Source organism: Sturnus vulgaris, chromosome 13 (assembly GCF_052056855.1).
Source record: "Sturnus vulgaris isolate bStuVul1 chromosome 13, bStuVul1.hap1, whole genome shotgun sequence".
Classification (NCBI taxonomy): Eukaryota; Metazoa; Chordata; class Aves; order Passeriformes; family Sturnidae; genus Sturnus; species Sturnus vulgaris.
Genome location: NC_142255.1, coordinates 7,720,185 through 7,738,197, shown reverse-complemented (window position 1 = coordinate 7,738,197; position 18,013 = coordinate 7,720,185). Strand labels below are relative to the sequence as shown.

The window sequence follows — 18,013 nt, the reverse complement described above, 5'->3', positions numbered from 1 at the left end:
GAGCCTGCCGGGTTTTCCAACTCCTGCTGGCTTCAGGAGGAGCCTGCCCCGTTAACACCTCCAGTGCAGGACACCCCAGTCATGCTGGAGCCCACTCCCCAGCATGGCCCAGCCCTGCAGCCCCACACCAACTGATTGAGCTGTTTCAATTCAATACAGTGTGATCAGGATTAATTTCTTTCTCCAGTGAGAGATCAACTGATCCATCCTGTTTGCACCTTATGAGTCAATTAAATAGCTGGACCTTTTCCAGTACAGAAAAGCATTTATGTGACTGAAATGTTGTTAGTTTTTCAAATTCAGGTCTATGTAAGCATGCAAAATTTCGGTTCCACCTCTTATCTTTACAAAATTGTAAACATTTATATAGATGAAAATCTGATCTTAGAAAGGCTTACAGTCAGACTCCAAATTCTCAGTGTGGAGAATAGCAAAATCAATTAATTTGCAAAATAATAATTTTTAGCTACATGTTAATAGAGCTCAATTATATTACATTGGATGAACCAGCATCTCACATTTTGATAGCTAGTTTTTAATTATGCTAAGAAAAGCATTTCTAACAATATGATAAAACACAGAGTGTTACTTTTTACTAACCTGTGAAATAATTATTCTGTGAGTCTTCAGCACAGGATGCCTATAACTACTGGACTGAGACCCAAAATAGGAATGAACAGCTTCTCAGTCCCCTGGTTTTGGGCCCATTTCTGTAGGTCTACATAGAAAATCAGGCATTTATTTAAAACTCGGCATTACAGCAAGCAATAGTGCATGAACAACTAATTAGGAATAAATCTATTAAGGATGGACAACTAATTGCTGGGCAGCAATACACAGAATGGGGGGGCTCATAACTCTGTCAAACACTTTCTGAAACTGAATTTATTATGTATTTATCATAACTAGAAAATAATGTGTTGCAGCTTTTCACAGTAAATAAAATATATTCACATCAACCACAGTTTCAGCTAGTGAATAATTTCTAATATCTTCTGTAAGGAAATTCCTTTACTTGGGCAAAGGAAGAAAGCAGATTTTCCAAACAAAGGGATGGCATGACATGGCCTGGCCAGGGTAACTTCTATTAAAGTGGCATAGTTTGTCATATCTGACAACCCACTGAAGAAAGTTATCACTAGTTAAGGGCCTGACCCTGCATTCCTTAAGCAGACAAAAATCCCTTTGAAGTCAATGAAGCATCCTGCTCAGATAACTATATCAAGATTCGGCAATTAATGAAAACTTCTAATTTCTTAAGTAGATTATAAAAAATTTTCCCTGAAAAATAGCTATTACATGTTACTCACAGTAACTCCTCCACAGTTTGGGTTTGCTTCCAGCAGCTCTTGCAGCACAGGAACTGTTTTTCACTAACTAGGAATTACCAAAAGTCAAACCCACATTGTTTTCTATTTGCATTGATCTGCCTTAAGTGTTCTTCTCTAGCTGATGTCTAGTTGAAGGTTTTGACAGCTTTGCATTCAAAAGGTCAGTAAGCAGTCCTAAGGGCAATTTGATTTAAACCTTTAGCATTTTGCATACTCCCAAGCAGCAGTGCATAGAAGGAGGTGTATTTAGAGCCTCTAAAAGGTCATACTTCCCAGCCCTCAAAACAAAACCCCAATCAGAAATATTTTAGCTTGTAGAAAATATCAGAAAAGCAAACAAACAATTATGGAAACATTTGCCATTAAATTAAACTCAAAATGGGTTAAGAAAAACAAATTGTAATGTATGTTTTTAGACTGTGGTGTATTTCAATGGGAAGTTTTACATTCTGTCACATTTGGGAAGGCTGCCTTATCTGTCTTTCCTCAAGAGGCAGGCTCACTTACTTAATGTCTGTTTCGGTTTTCCAAGCTGCTTGGCCTCCCCCCCTCCCCAAAATCCTAAGCCTCTCTCTGGGATGAGAATCTGAAACCTACAATGCAAAATTTGTTTGAAGTCTCATTAAGCAAGAAACCTCAAATTAAGGACAGCTCAGCAAAACAAAACATTTTTCTACAGAATCACGTGGACCTAAACCAAGCATTACATGGAAGTTCTCACAAAGGGGATAATGAGGGAGTTGTTTGTATTCTGATTAGCGTGCTAATGATATATGTTCCACAGAGAAAAAGCAATTAAGTCTCCACTTCAAAGAAAAATGATTTAGTGTAAGAGCACCAAAGCTTGTGCTTACATCTCCTACTGATTCTGTGATGCTGCAAAGCAAAATGGCAGCTGTTAAATGCTTAATTCCCATTTATAACCATGGAAGATGGTAGGTGTGGGTTGTCTTTTAAATGTATAGATATTTCAAAAACATGCTTCTATGCCACCAGAGGAATGGATCCTTGGTGGTGGTCAGATGAGTTCCTCTCAGTTTACATCATAAGAACTGCACAGTGAATTTTTAACAGTTGATTAAAAAGGGGACATAATAAAATAAACAAAATGCCTGATAAAAAGCAGAATCTCATAGAAAAATAATGTCATAAAACCCTATGTAAAGAACTCAAGCACCACAACAAACTAATTATTGAGAAACAAAGGAAAACACATATGAGCAGACAGCAGGAAAAATGACAGAAGAGTTTAGTCTCCCAATGGCTGACATTATTTTTGACCACATAAGAAATTAGTAAAATGAAGACAATACTTAAAAGTACACATATTCAGTTTTAAGCATTTCATATGTTCTAGCATGTTACCATTGTCACAATGCAGTGCCCACCCTAGGGAATTGATGAGTATCATATATTTGGTAAGTAATGCTGAAAAAAGTAGACAAGAAAAGGAAATCTGTGCTGATCCAGGACACACGTTCCACATTGAAAGTATGCCAGAGGCAGCTGTGGATTTCAAGGACACATGTGCAGATTTTTGCAAAAAAGTAATCAATTAATGAAATACAACCAAACTGTGCCATGGATCTAGAGAACAAATCAAATGTCAAGGCACTAGGTAGCTTACAAAATAAGTGCATGTACAAAATAGTGAGGCTGGAGGAAGAGAAACAGGACAAAGAAAGAAAATTAGTAGCTTACACTCCTGTATTTTGCCCAGGTTTGATGCATTAGTCCTAGTCACTAATAAAAAAAAAAAACGCACACAAACTTGTTTGATACAATACAGATTTAATTTTTGTGATTTTTAAATAGTAACTTAAAAGAATTTAAGTCGTGTCCTTAAAACTGTGTAAGTGAGGAGTCAATGGCACTTTCTATAGAAATTATTTTTAACTTCCTCTTAACCTACAGCTCTACTTCATGATGCAGCCAGAATGCTGAAGAATCATCTGTACCACTTTGAGAAGTGAGAGACTTGAGACAAGTAACACTCAGCCTAAAAACCTATCTGTTGAGAGAAATTAATTTTGAAAGGAAAAACCCAGAGCATCCACTGCCCCAAGCCTCCAAGTGAGTGTTGAATGTGTCTCGTTCATGCCTAAAGTCTCATTTCCCTACCAGCAGGCTGCAGAGTGGTTACACAGACAGAACCTTCAGAGTAAAGGGGCAACTTTAAAGTTTCCACTACAAGTCTTTGTTGAGGTTAATCTATATACTTACCTTTTTTAGGCTAAATAAATTCTTTTCTTCAAAAGCACCATAACCGTTTACTATATACACTATGTACTGTACTTTACTATATAACTGTAATAATTAACACACAAATAAACACCACCACCAGCCTTGCTAAACATGCAACAGAAATAGTTGAACTTCCCTAGGAAGTTCAGCCCTTGAAGTGTTTTCAGAGGTTTCACACCATCCTAACACATGTAACCCCTGTGCCAGCAGCTCACATCCCTGCTGTGCCCCATCACCCACTGACCCCAGGGGACCTGGCCCAGGGAGGCCCTGCAGCCACTCCCAGCCCAGCCAAGAGTCCAAATCCTGGCAGAGCCTCCACTGGAGTCTCCATGTTCTACACAAGATGGCTGGAATCACTACCAGGCTGCAGAAACCACAACCAACAGGAGGAAACTGTTTTGCTTACAGCTCTCCAGCTTGGAGCAGCCCAGAAAACTGCAACCACAAACTCCCCTAAATTTTCAGTGTGATGTTTTTAAAGCTGAGGAAAGCAATGCTATTCCTGTTGCAGTCATCCTCTCACTCCCATTGTGATCCATCCCCTGTCCTAGAATGTACATTCTTCTCAAGATCTTTCTCATCTCAGTCTCTTCATAAATCAATGTTTCTTAACCAGATCTGCACAAAATCTCTTATCAAACATCAACCCATTTCCCCCCCACCAGATTAGCTCTTATCTACCTAAGAAACTTTTCTTCCTTACCCCTTACCTGGCACTGCTGGGTGGTAAGAGCAATGAAATCAGTGGGACAGAGCTGGTTGTTGGCTCACAAGGAAGCAGCTGTTAACCTCTCCTCTGCAGTGCCACAGTAAGAAGGCTGCAGCTGGCATTAAGAACTGTTTCTGGTGGAAAAAAAATTGGCATTCATGGGAGCATCTCTGGAGTTCCTCCTCTCTCTGCTTCAGGGAATACAGAGGTTGATGTGCAGAAAATACAAGTACAAAGGAACATGCAGCAGATCCCAAAGAGCATCTCCCTGGTTGCCCAAGACCGTACCGGTGTTTGGCTTTCATGACCCCCCCACAGAAGCCTCCCGGGTTGCTCCCCCTTGCACTGCCCTGCCCACAGATGTGAGGGAATTCAGTCTCCCCTAAGAGCCAGGGTTTACAATTCTAGAATTCCTTTAGAAGCTACAAAAACCACCCTGCTCCCTTCCTCATGACGAACAGCAGCCTAGGGCAGGTCCTGACCAGGATGTTCCCACAAGGGTCTGCACCAGCCTCTTGGCCCCTTCTGCAGTCCCCCCTTCAGCCAGCAATAGGAGCCACATCTTTCACTCCTCCCTAGCTTTTCCCTGGCTGCCTCTGTGTTCAGGCACACCAGGCAGGCCCCCTTCAGCCTGTGGCAACCTCCACAAAGGCTGCCTCACTCGACCAGAGAGTTGGAGCACCTCTCCTCTAAAGAAAGGCTGAGAGAATTGGGATTGTTCTGGAAAAGGGAAAGCTTCAAGGTGACCTAATTGTGGCCTTCCAATACCTAAAGGGAACTTACAGCATAGATGGGGCAAGGCATGCAGTGACATAACAAGGAGGAATGGGTTCAAATTGAAAGAAAGTAGGTTTAGATTATATATTAGGAAAAACTTGTTTACTGTGAGGATGGTGAGTCACTGGCACAGGTTGCCCAGAGAAGCTGTGGCTGCCCCATCCCTGGAGCTGTTCACAGCCAGGTTGGATGGGGCTTTGAGCAGCCTGGTCTAGTGTAAGGTGACCTTGCCAATGGCAGGGGCTTGGAACAGGATGATCTTCAAAGTGCCCTCCCCACCTCGGCCATCCTGATACTCAGCACCACCAACCTCTCCTTTACTTAAGCACAAGCTGCTATCACCACTCGCCCACAAACCCAGTTTAAAGCCCATGGAAAGGACGTGCTGCTGGGCACTCCCTGCTGCTGGTGCAGGGTTTCAGAGCCCCTGTCCCACTCCCCAGCAGCTGTTCTGGCTGTGCACCTGCTGGGAGGGTTCCCAGAGCAGGAGCCTGGCCCTGCCTCACCTGCTCAGTGGCCTTGCTGAGGGGCCTCCCCACAGCCTCTCTAGCTGGCCATGCACTGAAGGCTGACAGTGACCCAGAGCTTCTATAAAAACACAATGTGTGTTTTTCCAAGGGTGCATGTCTCGGCAACAGAACACCAGGGAACAGCACTGCTGCATCTTCACAGCTCTGCAGAAGTATGCAACATGTTGTGGTGGAATTACTGCTGTGGCCTACCAAAGAGTACAAAAATTACTCAATTCTTGCTATTTCAAGATTACTGATTTGCACTTCAAAAAACTGAATCACAACTTATTAGAATAAACTTTTATTTACTGCTCTCAGGATCCTTATTTTATACTTTAAAGTATGCAACAAAACCTGCTACATTCAAATCTATACAGATTTACTGATATATCATTCACGTTTTACAAAACTGCATATAGATTTGGGAAATTTGTATAAGTTACCTTTATTTACATGTAATACTCTCAGTCCTAATGACCTAGTCAAAGGATAAAACAAACCGGGATTTGAAATATCCCTTAAGACCCATTAACATTTGTTACATAATTTACATATCTTCAGAGAGAGATGTGCTACACTTCCTTCTTGCATATTTATAAAGACTGTGACTAAACAGAAATTTGCTGGCCAAAGCTAGGTACTGTCATTTCCTCAGATCATATTGGTAAATAAAATGTTAAAATTTGAGCAAGTCAGGCATAAAAACCAATTTTTTTCTTTCAGAACCAACTTTGCTAATAATTTTAACCAGCACTTGCTCAAAAAAAGTGTTAACATTAATACAAAAAATACCCACATTTACAAAAGGAATCAAACTAATATTTATATATGACAAGTTGATCTACAATAAATTGCACATTGTTGGTTATGACTTTGGTTATACTGTATTAACAAATTTGGTTTCTAGACTAACACTGGAGGAAAAAATACAAAAATGCAGCTGTAGAAACTAGCAACCTGTAAACATATCACAGAACCAAATTCTGCACCTGATCACATGTGCACAACCTCCACACAGTTCAGAGGAGTTTGCACATAACAGACTGCTGAATTTGGCCCAGAAAACCCTGTAAACATGTTCTTTATTGTTATGTAGTGCAATACTGCAAGAATGGATAATAAAGGCCTCTAACTATCAGTAAATACTGAGTGATATCCATACAAATTTCACTTGAAGATTGATTTGTTGCAAAAGGCTGAATTGAAAATATTATCGTTCAACTACAAATTTATCAAAAACAGTGATGAACACTCAATAAATCAACATCAGTATACAAATTCAAACAAAAAAATTGATACAATGTCTCATTAAAACTCAGAATTATGCTGCTTATCTGTTTCATATAAAAATTTTGGGTTTGTTACACTGTTTTAGCAAAAGCAAGTTAGAAACAGAAGTCTAAACTGTGTCATCAAGTCAGTGTTCTGCAAACAAATGTTTCCCAATGTTTCATCTAATATGCTGAATTATAAGGTGCTTTGAGCAGATTTGTTGCAAAGAGCCTGAAGCAGCACAGATTATGATACTGTAATGCATGAAGTTTGTTAGGTTTTTTTGTTTAGCTGGGTTTTTTTTAAAAACAGTTTAACAATTTCAGTTGTTCATCTTAAAGCAGAAAATCAAATTTAAATCCTCTGCAAAGATTTCTTCCCAGCTTTACTTCAGTAGTTCACTGCAGGACAGTCTCAAATATTGTACAAGAGGCAATTGCTAAAAACATTTCAGTTTTTTACTCACTTGGCACTGGTTGATCCAATGTGTATATTGCATGTATCAGCAAATACACAAAACTATGGAAATGACAAAATACATTTTCAAAAGTTAGTGATTTTTAATACTTAGTTATTTTACACGTGATACTATGAAGATTCAATAGCCATGTGACTATATACAATGGTAGTCCCTGGAAAATCCAAATTTGTTTGTAAACCCTTGAAATGAAATTGCAGCACTGGACCAACATAATTTTTGTCTGTGTCTTAATCAACCCCATCAAAACCCTGAGTGTTTTCAATCGCTAGAAGAAGTTTGTCCCATAAATCTTCAAACGAGTCATATGGAGGCAAATCCAAGCGATTAAAGCTGAAAAACAGATGAAAACTTTTAAGTATTTTATAACTTTTAGTAGAGATCATAATTTATGTGAATTAAATACTCACCAGGTATGAGCTCTTGGCAGTTTTTCAGGGGTACCCCACTGTTCAACTGTGAACAACTGTGGTCCATTTGAACCTGAAGAAAAGAACACATCAATTTTCACCCTATTATGAAATCCTTTTATAATCAGATTCAAATTATGACATATTTGGGGGTTTTGTAATCCAGTTCTGGCATTAGGAGCTATCTATATGAATAAAACACATAGGCAGTAATAGTCAATAATCCCAATTCACTTGTATTTTAATTATTTCTTGCAATACCTCAGTTTCAAGAGACGTTTACGCCTTAAGCTCAGAAGCCTAAGATCTAAATGTATATGCACAGTAGCTGGCATTAAAGTTTTCTGGACAAGACAATTTTATACTGTTATAAATTTTGCATAAAAACTTATATACGTTTATCACCATGTGCCAAGTTTTATAACCTGGTAGAAAATAGTAAAAGTCCACCTTGACCCATGCAACAACAAAGCAGAGTAACTGAGAACTTCTAGAAATATGACAATCATATGTGCACTCCCAGGATGTTCTTATGCACCTGAGAACATTTTTTGGCTAGCAAAGGCAGCCCCAGCTGGCTCCCTCTATATTTCAACAACTGTCTTACAGAATCTCATCTCTAAGTTTCTTGGACTTTATTGATTTTTATCTTTTTTTTTGCTAGGGTTGGGATTAATAGAGCCAGATAGTATTTCTTGTTCGGACTCAGATTTTTATTAGTTCTTATTTATATTACAGTCTCACAAACCTTGAGTTCTACAGTACTTCAAGTTAAACAAACTAAAAATGGAGTCGTATCTCTTTTTTTACAAGGCCTTTTAAAGATAAACTGTCCAATTAAGAAACGATACTTAAATTATTTTTACTTTTAACTCAATAACCAACCACCTGTGGCCCACAATGTGAACTTTTTTATCCAATTATACAATATCACCCAAACCCATGAAGAAGGTGAAGAAGGACTAGCTTTCACCCTAAAACCTCCCTCTTGCTTTACATATATAACTGTACTCTGAACCTTAAACTCTAAGTTTTCCACTGTGTGATATTACACAATTCTATTCAAACCACACCCATAATCCCAGTTCTATTATTCAATTTTGGAAGCCTTCTCCACGGCCTCAGGTCAAATACAGTGTTCTTCTGGGGATCAGTGCCTGTCAGTACAGAGTCTAACATTGTCAGTTGCCAGAGTTCCAATAGGACTTCTCAAGTCTCATCAAGTAGCTACAAAGAGTATTTCCTATCCGTTTCCTTAAGCTGGGAGAAGACCGTGAAGTTGAGAAAAAAGACAAAACAAATTGCCTGTCTTGTCAGAGAGTATCTGTTCAGTGTCCCAGTGCTCCAGCACGGGTGGGTTTGCTCCCAGCCTCCGAGCGCTGGTGCTGGAGGAGCAGGAACGCCCGGCTGTGCCACGAGAGGGAGATCTGCGCTAGGAAGCGGCTCCAGGGCTGCAGAGCAGGCGGGAGGAGGGAACAGCCCCGCAGCAGCAAAGAGCCACAAAACGCTGAAAAACCGCTACAGCTCTTTGAACACAAGGTACAGGAAATAGAATTGTTATCGGGGCTTAGTAAGTTTACGAGAAACAAAGCACTGTGCAAGACAACTCTAGTTGAATTTTTCATTGAGTGAATACAACTACAGAAGACTGTCCAAGGATATCCTAATCCCTGGGCAGAAGGACGCCAAGAACTTCAGCAGTTTCTTTCCCTGTATCAATTCTTAGTTCTGTCCCTAGTAGTGCTCTTAGACAAACAGCAGAGCTCCTGAGGCAGCAGAATTCTGACTGGGTCCCCCTGTGATGAGCATGTGCTGTAATATGCCAAGGCTCAAGAGCAGCAGCAGACACTTGGCTAAGCCTGCTGAGCACACTGTTCTCACTGGAACTCAACTCATTTACTGATGGAACAGAAAAAAATAAACCAAGTGTTTACGTTGAAAATTAAGACATGGAGAAATAGGAACACATGATGGGTGGTTTTGTTCACAATCCTTTTGTTTTGTAAATGAATTAATGTCTTGTTTATAAAAAAGGAAATGTTTAATCAAAGAGGCAAGTTAGGCTATTCAGTCATTTGCACAGCATCTCAAGCACTTTTAGCCTTAATAAAGTAGTCTAGCAGAAAACCTAATAGCTGATGGCAGCTGAGAACAGACTTGCCCTAAGCCAAGCATCCCCACCCTTTGTGGGCTGCTCTATCTGCTTGCCCCCAGTCTGCCCACAGTGGCTTTTTTGACTCTGCTATTGAAATTGGCTCCCTGCTGTCCTCTGCCTGTTTCAGCCTTTGCCTTGTAAGTTCAGTACTTTTCTTCTGACTTTATGTTTAACTCGTGATATTTCAGTGGTCCCCTTTGGAGTATATCCTTACAAACAACTGCATCTGTACAACCGTGCCCTGTGAGCAGATAAAAGCAGTTGTGGAACTGAAGTTAACTGCTGATGCCAGCACGTCTTTGTAATCAGATCTTGGATAACTGAGAATTTTCTTCAAGCTCAATCATGTGTTAAACAGGGATTTTTGCAGCTCCCGAGGACTTTAAAAATCCACATTCATTTGAGAACTTCTATACATTTAAAAACTTCCAAAGCCAGAATTAAAACAATATGCTCCCATATAGAACATGGGAAATGTGATATAAGTGATTCATCTCTTTGTTTCTTATAACTGCCAGTACATACTAAATTTTAAAATTTGAAAAATAATTTGACAATGCCTGAAGTCAAACATCAGGACAATGCTGGCATCGGGGTCTTTGTTACTTAATTGTGAAGATAATCTTAAGTACTCACCATACAGCTCAGCAAAGCCATTCATGGGAACACGTGATGTGCCAGTAACAAACTGAAGTAATCTTATTCTCTTTTCAGAGTCCATCATTAAGACTGCCTATGTATGATAAGGATTACAATTAACGATTTATTTTTAAATTAAGGTTTTAAGCTAGTAGACTTATGCAACAAGGTATCTACCTCTAAATCATTATCTATGATACACGTGCATTTTTTTTAGTGACACACAATCAACTCTCTGCCTATTGCTTAAAGCTATGAAGTCAATTTTTTAATGGCACTGTAACAAGAGTATGGTTACTGGCTTAGCAGGCTGTTAAAATGCTTCCCTTGAAGAACTGGCCCCCTACTTTCTTTGAAGTTTCTTGATGTTATGAACTAGAAACCAAATTCCTGTAATTTATTAAACAGAAGAGTTTAACACCTCTTTAGTGTAACCATGCCAGGAAAACCTACACAAATATTTTTAACCCCAGTCAGACTGGGATTTTTTTGAAAAAGCAAGCATCAGTATTGCATTTACATTCTTACCATGCATCTCATCTTTAGTTTTCTCATTTTCTCAGGAATTTTAATGGTCAAATAATATTTACTTAAACTTTTAATGAATCAAACTATAAACTAGCAGAAAGGCAGCAGCTTTTGAACATGTTTTCAATCAGAATATATTAGAACTTCATTATACCTTCCAGAACCACTGTATTACTTGATGGTTTATGTTGTAGCCATTTTTGTATTTTGTGTGTAGTTTCCAATCAGCCACGTCCACATCTCCCAATCCGCACATTAATAACTAAACAGATAAAAAAAACCAAAACACAACACCAAAGGTTAAGTGAGTAAACTAAAGTTTCAACGTAATTTCTTTTCCATGATACACCTACCTCTAGCTCATTTTCATCAAAAATTTTAATCAGATCCTGTGGTATTAGTTCAAAAAAGCCCTAAAAAAGATGAAGGAAGTTTTTTTAAAAAAATCAAGGCAACATTATTTTAGCATTTTTAACTATGGAAAAGGATATTTAGAGACTTTGGTAAACACAGCCAAAGAAATATATCAAATACAGATGTTTGGATACCAGTAGACCTCAGTTTTGTTATAGTACTTTTAATTTATTTCTCACATCTTTATTGTGCCACATTGAGTGATGAGTATGGAAGTCTCAATATCATCTACATAATATAATTTGTACAAAAAAGGGTAAATTGCCCAGTTTAAATCAAACTAATATAATTAAATTAAGTTTAATTTCTGAAGAGGTCATTAAATAATTTGCTCTACAGCTAAAGCTGTCAGTCAGGATTGAGAAAGAAGTAAATTTTTCAAGATGAATTAAACACCTCAGTAAAGACATACTGAGATATTTTAAACTCTGAAATTATTTAAAGCTGACACCACAAACAGTATCACTGCCTTTTTTATATACTTTTAACAAAATTATTAGTGGTTCTTCAGGGTGTCCAAAAAAACCTTACTATCAGATGCAACAAACTCTTAAAAGCATTTATGATGTAATTAAAACTATACCTCTTTAAAGGCTGTCATTTGTTTCTGTACTCGGCTCACAAATCTCCACTGAATTACAAGACTGTAAAAAAACAAAAAAAGAAACCCAAACACAAATCACATTTAAAATAAGTGATTTATATACAAAGCAACAACTTCCTTTTATAAATAAAGCTAACACAGAGCCCCTGTAGTAGAGGACAATGCAGTGAGGTACATTGCACAGCAGTCACTACTCACTGAATGTAGTCTCTCTTGTTCTTGTTGGTGACAACTATTTCTGATCCACCACTTTTCAGTTCATGTTGATGGGTCTAAATGCAATGCACAGAACAGGTCTTAAATAAGGTGAATATATAACAGAATTCCTATGTTAATATTAGGCAACTCATGTAACTCTTGAAGATGGCATAATTTAAGAACTATGAGAAACAGATCCAGTCACATAGGTCACCTAATAAATAAATGTGGTACATTTTTTTCTTTAAACCAGATGTATTATTGAGGGGTGCAATGGGAAACCTCCATTTTTTCTGCTACAACACATCACCCAAGACTGCACACAGGTTCAGAGTAAGGCACACTTCTCTAATTGCATATTCCATGACCCAGCCCTCATTCCAAATCTCAAGGAAAAACAATTACAGAAACCACTTCAGCAATGATCCCAGTAAGTGAATCAATATACATCTCTCTTACAAACTGAGTTATACTACTAGAACCTCAGAAGAAAAATCACATTTTCAATTATCATGGATGTACATTTTCATTGCCTCTCCTTAGGATCACTGCTGTTACACAAGACCACGAAGGTTATTATTCTTAATCTAGCTGGCAGCTGTAATTTGGAAGTTTTATTCAAGACCTGTGGTATTTCTACATGACTTATCTTAAATAGCTCTGTATGCAATAACAAACTTATTATTCTAAAGGTTTCTAGTACATCTTAAGAGAAAGGAAACGTTATCTCCCAGTGATTCCAGCCAGTTCCAAAGGAGCTCATCCTTTGCAGCCAATCACATAAACCCAACCTCTACTCCAGATCAAATAATGGACTGTGGATATCTGAGCCTAGGTTGCCTTACAGCAACAGCTACATTTCAAGTAGTATTCAACAAAAAAGCACAAGCAATTTTTTTAAAGCTCTGCTTATTTCCAAGTCCTTTATCACACCACATTGAAAGCACTGCATGACTGGAAAGAGCTGAGTGAGCTAAGGGGTTTTCTTAACACCATACATATAAAATCCCCTAATTTCACAGGTCAAGTATTTTCTTTCATGTTTTGTCTATTCTGCATTACATGAATATACTAACCTGACCAAAAAGTTCTTCATCAACTATGAATCTGAGGTCCAGTTCTGCTGGATCATTTTCAAGAATCCATCTCAGAGAATTGTAATATTCACTATCCTAATAGGGAAGTACAAAATAGTAAGCACTAAATAAAGTAGAGCACCTTTCAGTATCAATACAGGAGCTACAGAACAGATGATGAGGGACTTTGTATTGGGGAGTGTAGTGATAGGATCAGGAGAGCAGATTTAGCTTGGATATTAACAAATTATTCCCTGTGAGGATGGTGAGTCACTGGCACAGGTTGCCCAGAGAAGCTGTGGCTGCCCCATCCCTGGAAGTGTTCAAGGCCAGGTTGGACAGGGCTTGGAACAACCCAGTATAGTGGAAGGTGTCCCTGCCTTGCAACCCAAAGCACTCCATCCTTCTAGAGTACTGAACAAAAACCAAATCAAAACAAAAACAAAACAAAAAGCAAACAAAAAAACCCCAACAAGCAAGCAAAAAAATCAGGACACATCTATAAATTTATTACTCAGAAACAGATAGCAACTACATGCTGTAATCTTAAAGGGCAGCAAAACCAGTAACAGATTAAAAAGATAGAATAACAATCACTTTGTCCATGATTATTCTAGATAAGAGCCGTTATCAGGGAGCCAACCAAACAAGAAAAAAGTCTAAGGGACACATTTTTCCTCTAAAAATGGTACAATGTATCACTCAAATATTTTCAGTTCCTGAAATTATTAATTAAAAAAAACAGGTTAAGGTAGGAATCCTAAAAGCATTTATATTCAATTTTAACAACCTCAGTGTCTAAAATATTTTAAGAAAACATCACAGAAAGTTTAGGTTCAAGTTTCCAGTACAGCTTAACTGACTTGAACCTGAGTCTAGGTCTTTGATTTTCATTGAAAGTTGTAATTCCTATACAATTTACATATTATAAAAGATGTAGCCTAAGATACCTTTGAATAATGCATTTTAGACCTTCAAAATGTCATTAAAGATATATACATAAAAATTATAAGTTAACATGAAATTTATCTACATGATAAAGCAAATTACATACCACAGATTCCATATCATGTAGTGTTATTGGTTTTTGGAGCATCATCTTGTAAAAAGGACGAATAAAAAAGGCTTGAAAGAAGAAGAAATAAATTTAACAGATGTAACTTAGGACTCAAAAGACGAGCAATATTAATCTGAATATCACATTTACATAAGATAAATACTAACCATCCAAAAGTTTGCCATGGTAAACAGCCATTCCAGCCACACGACCTATAAACTTGAAATAAGAGAGATGATCTTCATTGCAAAGTCCAGAGTTTGGATTGATCTGCAGAGTATAGTTATCTCTGAAGTTGAAGGAGAGAGCAGGGAAGAGAAAGAAAAACAAAACTTGTACTATTGGTTGCACTACTGGAACAGTCTCACATTTGTAGATCTGAAAGATATCACTTATTAAATCAGTTATTGCTGCTCATGATGATATCTAATATTAAACAATACACAATGGAATATTATTAGCATATCAGAAACAACCACCACAAACTACCTTGGTAAGAGATAAACCAAAGAGAAGGGATTAATTCCCATTCATTTTCAATTAGAATTACATTCTCTGCATTACTGGGTACATACTGCCTCTTCTGTATGCAGGAGATGGTTGCAAGCATACGCTCATCCATGCAAAAATGCCATGGCTTACGTTAGACTGCTGTTAAAAAACCCCACAAGGACTGTCTCCACATTACTCTTCTGTCAAACAACTGTGTGCAGATTGTGGCAGTTATTCTCAAATAAACCCTCCCATACATTTGCAAGGGTGGCAGGAACCCCATTTTTAAAGAAGGTATGAGAAATACAATTTCTTTTCCTAAGTCTTCACGTCATCCAGAGCGGTACTACTTACGTAGCTGAATACTCAAACAATCCATAGTAAGGATTAAACATTTCTTTAGAGAGAAGGAAGAACCATTCCCTGGCTACTCCTCCATAGTCTAAGCCTTTTTCACCATCAAATTCAATCCAAAGTCTTGCTTTAAGGAAATCTGCTCTCTTTACAGCTATAATTCTTCTGTAAGAATCTTCAAGGATTGTTGTGCGATGAATTTTCATTTCAAACCTATTTGGAATATCACTCTAAAAAAGAGAATATGAAAACAAAGAATAATAAAACAAAACCCAGCATCTTACAGTTTTGCAGAATATGCAGATTCTGAAAATAGACAAAGAGGGCACAGAAACCTTTTCCTTACATAATCTGAAAACATAACACAATATGATTGAAAAGAGGCTCTATCTGCCTACAATTCAACTAGCAAAGAATTTCAGATACTAACTTCTATTTCATGCTAAGAAAATACAGTTAAAGTAAGTTCTTACTAGTAACAGTGTATGGGCAGTTGTTCTGCATGCAGCATGGCATGGAGTCTCTTCTGACACTGAACGTTTATCATATTACACACTTGATTAAAAACAGCTCACAGTTGACACAAAGTTATCTGGAACCGTTTTACCTGACTTATTTCACCTTCTAGTTCAATATTCTATGAGCCTAGGTGTCCTGTTCTCTTACTTAAGACAAAATCTACAGTTGTATTTAATTCCTAAACTACCTTAATTGTATTGTGTGGCTGAGCTCTCTATCACTTCTCAGATTAAGATACTGACATTTGAATGAATGTCAATCTTGTTTGACTAGGAACACAAAAAATGAGGTGCATATATAATTGTGTGCAATTTCCATGTCAGCTCAAAATACATAGGCAGACTTGGAAAGTAGAAGGTAAAGCATGGATCTAAACTCAAAGGCTACTATTATATATGTAAAATATCTCCCAAGGATGTAAAATGTGATTGAACTTGTGCAGACTCATTGTTATCTGGCTGTCCAGATGCTATTTACAGTCTTTTATGCTACATGTTATAAATATACCTGGCACTGCCACTTCAAATTAGAGCTTGGAAACAAGATTCATAAACTTCAGATTTTAAGGCTGTAGCAATTTATTGCAGTCATCCAGCTTGATCATTATGACAGTAGAGATTTCTACATAGATTAAAATCTGAGACTTTCTATATTCTGACTTCCAAAAACTATTCTGTGCTTGATCAGTGATTTCCAGACTTCGCTGTTGCCAGTCTTATTTTCAGGTTCACGACGTTTTAACCTCTGAGAATTTCTACTTTTTAAATTAGATTCCTTGCAGTCTCATCTATGCATAAAGTCACAAACCCTGCTGTTAAGAGTAAATGCTAATTGTTACCAAGCTGCTGCTTCACAAACACGTTTGTGATCAGACAGTAAATTTACCTTCCCTGTAACCTAAAAGTTTCCCATGTCTAGGGGCCTAAGTTTCAAAACTTTCTGCTGGATTCCTGTTGATTACTAACCTGTTTCTTCAATTTCTTCCTGAAGAATTCATACTTCCGCTTATAGTCCCTGGAGTAAGGCACAGCCTTTGGGGGGAAAAAAAAGAAAAAACCTCTTGTGTGTCTTGTGAAGCACAGACAACCCATTCAAATTCTGAGATAACAGGAGTGCATGCTTTACTGAGTGCCAGGGGAGACTTCCAATTTATAAACACCAGGAATGAAAAGCACTTCTCTGTCCAGATCAGATCCACAGAATCCATGCAGTACTTCCCCAGGAGCTGATGTAACTGCCTGAGATCCCTGAGTGGCCCAGATCAAAGTGACCAAAATGCCTTTGGTGACGTCCATAACACGTCCATTTCCCTGCTGTATCATCAGAGACCTGGCTACAAACCCCTCTATTTTCCATGGCCAGGGAAGGTTGTTTACATACGCAGGCTATTAATAGACACAGATATCAGCTGGACACTAAAACCCATCTATAATTATAATGCAAACCATCTTTGCAATTAGTTCTGGTAATTTTGCACTTCAGTTTAAGTATTGAGGCTGGATAATTATTTTTCAGTTGAAAATTAATTCCTCTTTAAGCGCTTTTTTTCTTTTTCTTCTTTTTTCTCAAATTTACTTCATGAATTGAGCTAGTGTGGACAAAAAATAAAGACTTTTTACCCACTTCAAAGCCCTCCCCCCAGTCTATAAAGAAACTTTCTTACTACCATGGGAACTGCTTTTTCTTTCTGGCATTTAAAGACCATTTCCCCAGAAAGCTTTCTAAACAGTCTTTAAAAAAAAAAAAAATGTTTTGCTCAGACACCCTGAAAGTTGCACCTTTTAGAGCGACTAACTGATAAATGACAAGAGTTTGTTTATATTCTATTAACAGTACTCCTGAAAAACATGAAAATCTACATTAGGAAAGCTTACTGGTCCAGTTATTGCCACATTCTGCAGTCGAGGATCCTCCCATTGTGTTCTCTTCGTATCTGCAAGACATTTTTTAATTAGTTCCATTAATTTAAATAATGCTCACAAATAAAATGATGAGCCAGGAAGAATACTACACTGTACATACTGTGGTTTATGAAGAATATTCTTCCATCTGTGTGAGTTCTCTCTTCCCATCCTGGCTGTAAAAAGGCAACATTTTTATTACACATTTTTATGAAATTTTTACTATAAACTTCTGATCATATAGTGTGCATAGAACTCAAATGAGCTGCAGTTGTGGACATTCGTCCCCCATCTACTGTCAGCAGTGAAATTCAGAAGAGTATTTTTTGTAGGAAAAAAG

General features: G+C 37.8%; 1 protein-coding gene across 3 annotated transcripts in view; it reads right to left on the bottom strand.

Annotated features, from left to right (window-relative positions):
• Positions 1 to 5,861: 5,861 nt before the first annotated feature.
• The window catches only part of NEDD4 (NEDD4 E3 ubiquitin protein ligase), a 49,215-nt gene continuing 37,063 nt past the window's right edge, over positions 5,862 to 18,013 (bottom strand). For all 3 annotated transcript variants that reach the window (XM_014874091.2, XM_088172506.1, XM_014874092.2), the window contains 14 exons: positions 17,795 to 17,849; positions 17,647 to 17,705; positions 16,738 to 16,803; positions 15,254 to 15,483; positions 14,575 to 14,696; positions 14,405 to 14,475; positions 13,351 to 13,446; positions 12,275 to 12,348; positions 12,056 to 12,116; positions 11,412 to 11,471; positions 11,213 to 11,320; positions 10,528 to 10,624; positions 7,737 to 7,809; positions 5,862 to 7,659 (listed from right to left, as the gene is read on the bottom strand). In XM_014874091.2, the coding sequence (XP_014729577.2) occupies positions 7,557 to 7,659; positions 7,737 to 7,809; positions 10,528 to 10,624; positions 11,213 to 11,320; positions 11,412 to 11,471; positions 12,056 to 12,116; positions 12,275 to 12,348; positions 13,351 to 13,446; positions 14,405 to 14,475; positions 14,575 to 14,696; positions 15,254 to 15,483; positions 16,738 to 16,803; positions 17,647 to 17,705; positions 17,795 to 17,849 (1,275 nt within the window). In that variant the 3' untranslated portion in view covers positions 5,862 to 7,556. The remainder of the gene's footprint in view (positions 7,660 to 7,736; positions 7,810 to 10,527; positions 10,625 to 11,212; positions 11,321 to 11,411; positions 11,472 to 12,055; positions 12,117 to 12,274; positions 12,349 to 13,350; positions 13,447 to 14,404; positions 14,476 to 14,574; positions 14,697 to 15,253; positions 15,484 to 16,737; positions 16,804 to 17,646; positions 17,706 to 17,794; positions 17,850 to 18,013) is intronic.